At 36.0% G+C, this 1,751-nt stretch overlaps 1 protein-coding gene across 1 annotated transcript in view; it reads right to left on the bottom strand.

Moving 5' to 3' along the window:
• Positions 1-1,751, bottom strand: part of ERO1A (endoplasmic reticulum oxidoreductase 1 alpha) — a 58,904-nt gene that overhangs the window by 40,709 nt on the left and 16,444 nt on the right. Inside the window, exon 4 of the mRNA XM_017512400.2 lies at positions 623-661. Coding sequence (XP_017367889.1) covers positions 623-661 — 39 coding nt within the window. The remainder of the gene's footprint in view (positions 1-622; positions 662-1,751) is intronic.

The following is a 1,751-nucleotide window of genomic DNA, read 5'->3' as shown; positions in this document are numbered from 1 at the left end:
AAAAAAAAAAAAAAAATTAAAGGAATCTGAGTAAAGTATGGACTTTCAAATACATTTTTTCCTCTGTTTTTATTTATCTTTGATATTTTCTATAATAAAATTTTAAATAGGCCAGGCATAGTGGCTTATGCCTGTAATCCCAGCACTTTGGGAGGCCAAGGCAGGCAGATCACCTGAGGTCAGGAGTTCAATACCAGCCTGGCCAACATGGTGAAATCCCACCTCTACCAAAATACAAAAATTAGCCAGGCATGGTGGTGAGTGTCTGTAATCCCAGCTACTCGGGAGACTGAGACAGGAGAATCGCTGGAACCTGGAGGCGGAAGTTGCAGTGAGACGAGATCGCACCACTGCACTCCAGCTTGGGCAACAGAGCGAGACTCAGTCAAAAAAAATAATAATAATAAAATAAAATAAATAAAATGTTAAACAAAAACAAAAAGAAATAAAGAAAGAAAAAAAATTTAAAAAAAAAAATGAAAGAAAGAGAGCCATTCAGTATAAACACCTCTCAAGGGGTTTCATCATTGGAAGCTGATAAATGTGACAGTAGATACAAAGGAAACAGATTTTTCAAGTTTTCATTAGGATACTAGACACATCAATAGGTTTACATACATACCTTGTAGCTTGCAGATTTAATTCCAACAGGAACTTCATCCTGAAAAATAAAAGATACGTCTTTAGATGGCATTCATTCTATCTTCTTACAACATATCTTAAATTTCTATTATTCATGAGAAAAATTCATAAAACAAATTATTGATGTTGGATTTTTTAACAGAATAGTTAGGTGATATTCACATGGTTTCTTAAAAGTAAATAAAAATTCAAGAATAAATTATTCTACGGATTGCTGAGCATATATTATGTACATCACAGCAAGGACATGTAAAAATAGCCTTTCAGCCATTATTCCTTTTGATATTCAAATTGTCCCATATTTGGCCACTAGGAGATCCCCTGAGTGCTGACTGGATATTAACCTGTGTCCTTTTGATATTATTTCAGTGATCCTTAGTAGAATTTTTTGTTTTCTGTGATGGCAACATATTCTAGGTTATTGTAATCAACCATGTCTTCAGGAGCCCTAGCTCTTTTCAGAGGAAACTGGTACCAGTTTGTAGTCATACTGGCCACTTACTGAACTACAGGAACTATCTACCTATCCTCAAAGTAATGCTGGGAGTAGTCAATTATGTATCAGAACTCTATAAATTGTAGACACTATTCCAATGCCAGGTATATTCCTGAAATAGATTACACCTGCCTAAAAGGAAGGATCCATACAGATAGATCATCACTTTACTGTGTGAATGCATATTCTTTTTCTATGGCTGGACACTTAGATGATTTCTAGTTTTTTTACATAATGCCAAATATATGTATTAATTTCAGCATAACTGACGTCTTTGCAATATTCAGTACTGCTTTACAGTCATCTTTGAACAGCTGTCCATTTCTGTTATTAGGTGACATTCCTAATAGAATTAGTAGGTCAAAGGGTACAGACTTTGAAATTTTTTTGTTAAATTGATCTCCAGACTTAACCACTAGAGTAGTTTATTGGCCAATGCGTATTGGGTACTGTTATTTTTTTCATATTGGCCAATTAATAATGGAGGTAAAAGAACCTTGTCGTGGCCGGATTTGGTGGCTCACGCCTGTAATCCCAGCACTTTGGGAGGCCGAGGTGGGTGGATCACGAGGTCAGGAGTTCAAGACTAGCCTGGCCAAGATGGTGAAACCCC

The sequence above is a fragment of the Cebus imitator genome, unplaced genomic scaffold, assembly GCF_001604975.1.
Source record: "Cebus imitator isolate Cc_AM_T3 unplaced genomic scaffold, Cebus_imitator-1.0 Scaffold472, whole genome shotgun sequence".
Taxonomy (NCBI): Eukaryota; Metazoa; Chordata; class Mammalia; order Primates; family Cebidae; genus Cebus; species Cebus imitator.
The sequence above is the reverse complement of the archived record's forward strand: the minus strand, read 5'-3'. Positions and strand labels throughout refer to the sequence as shown.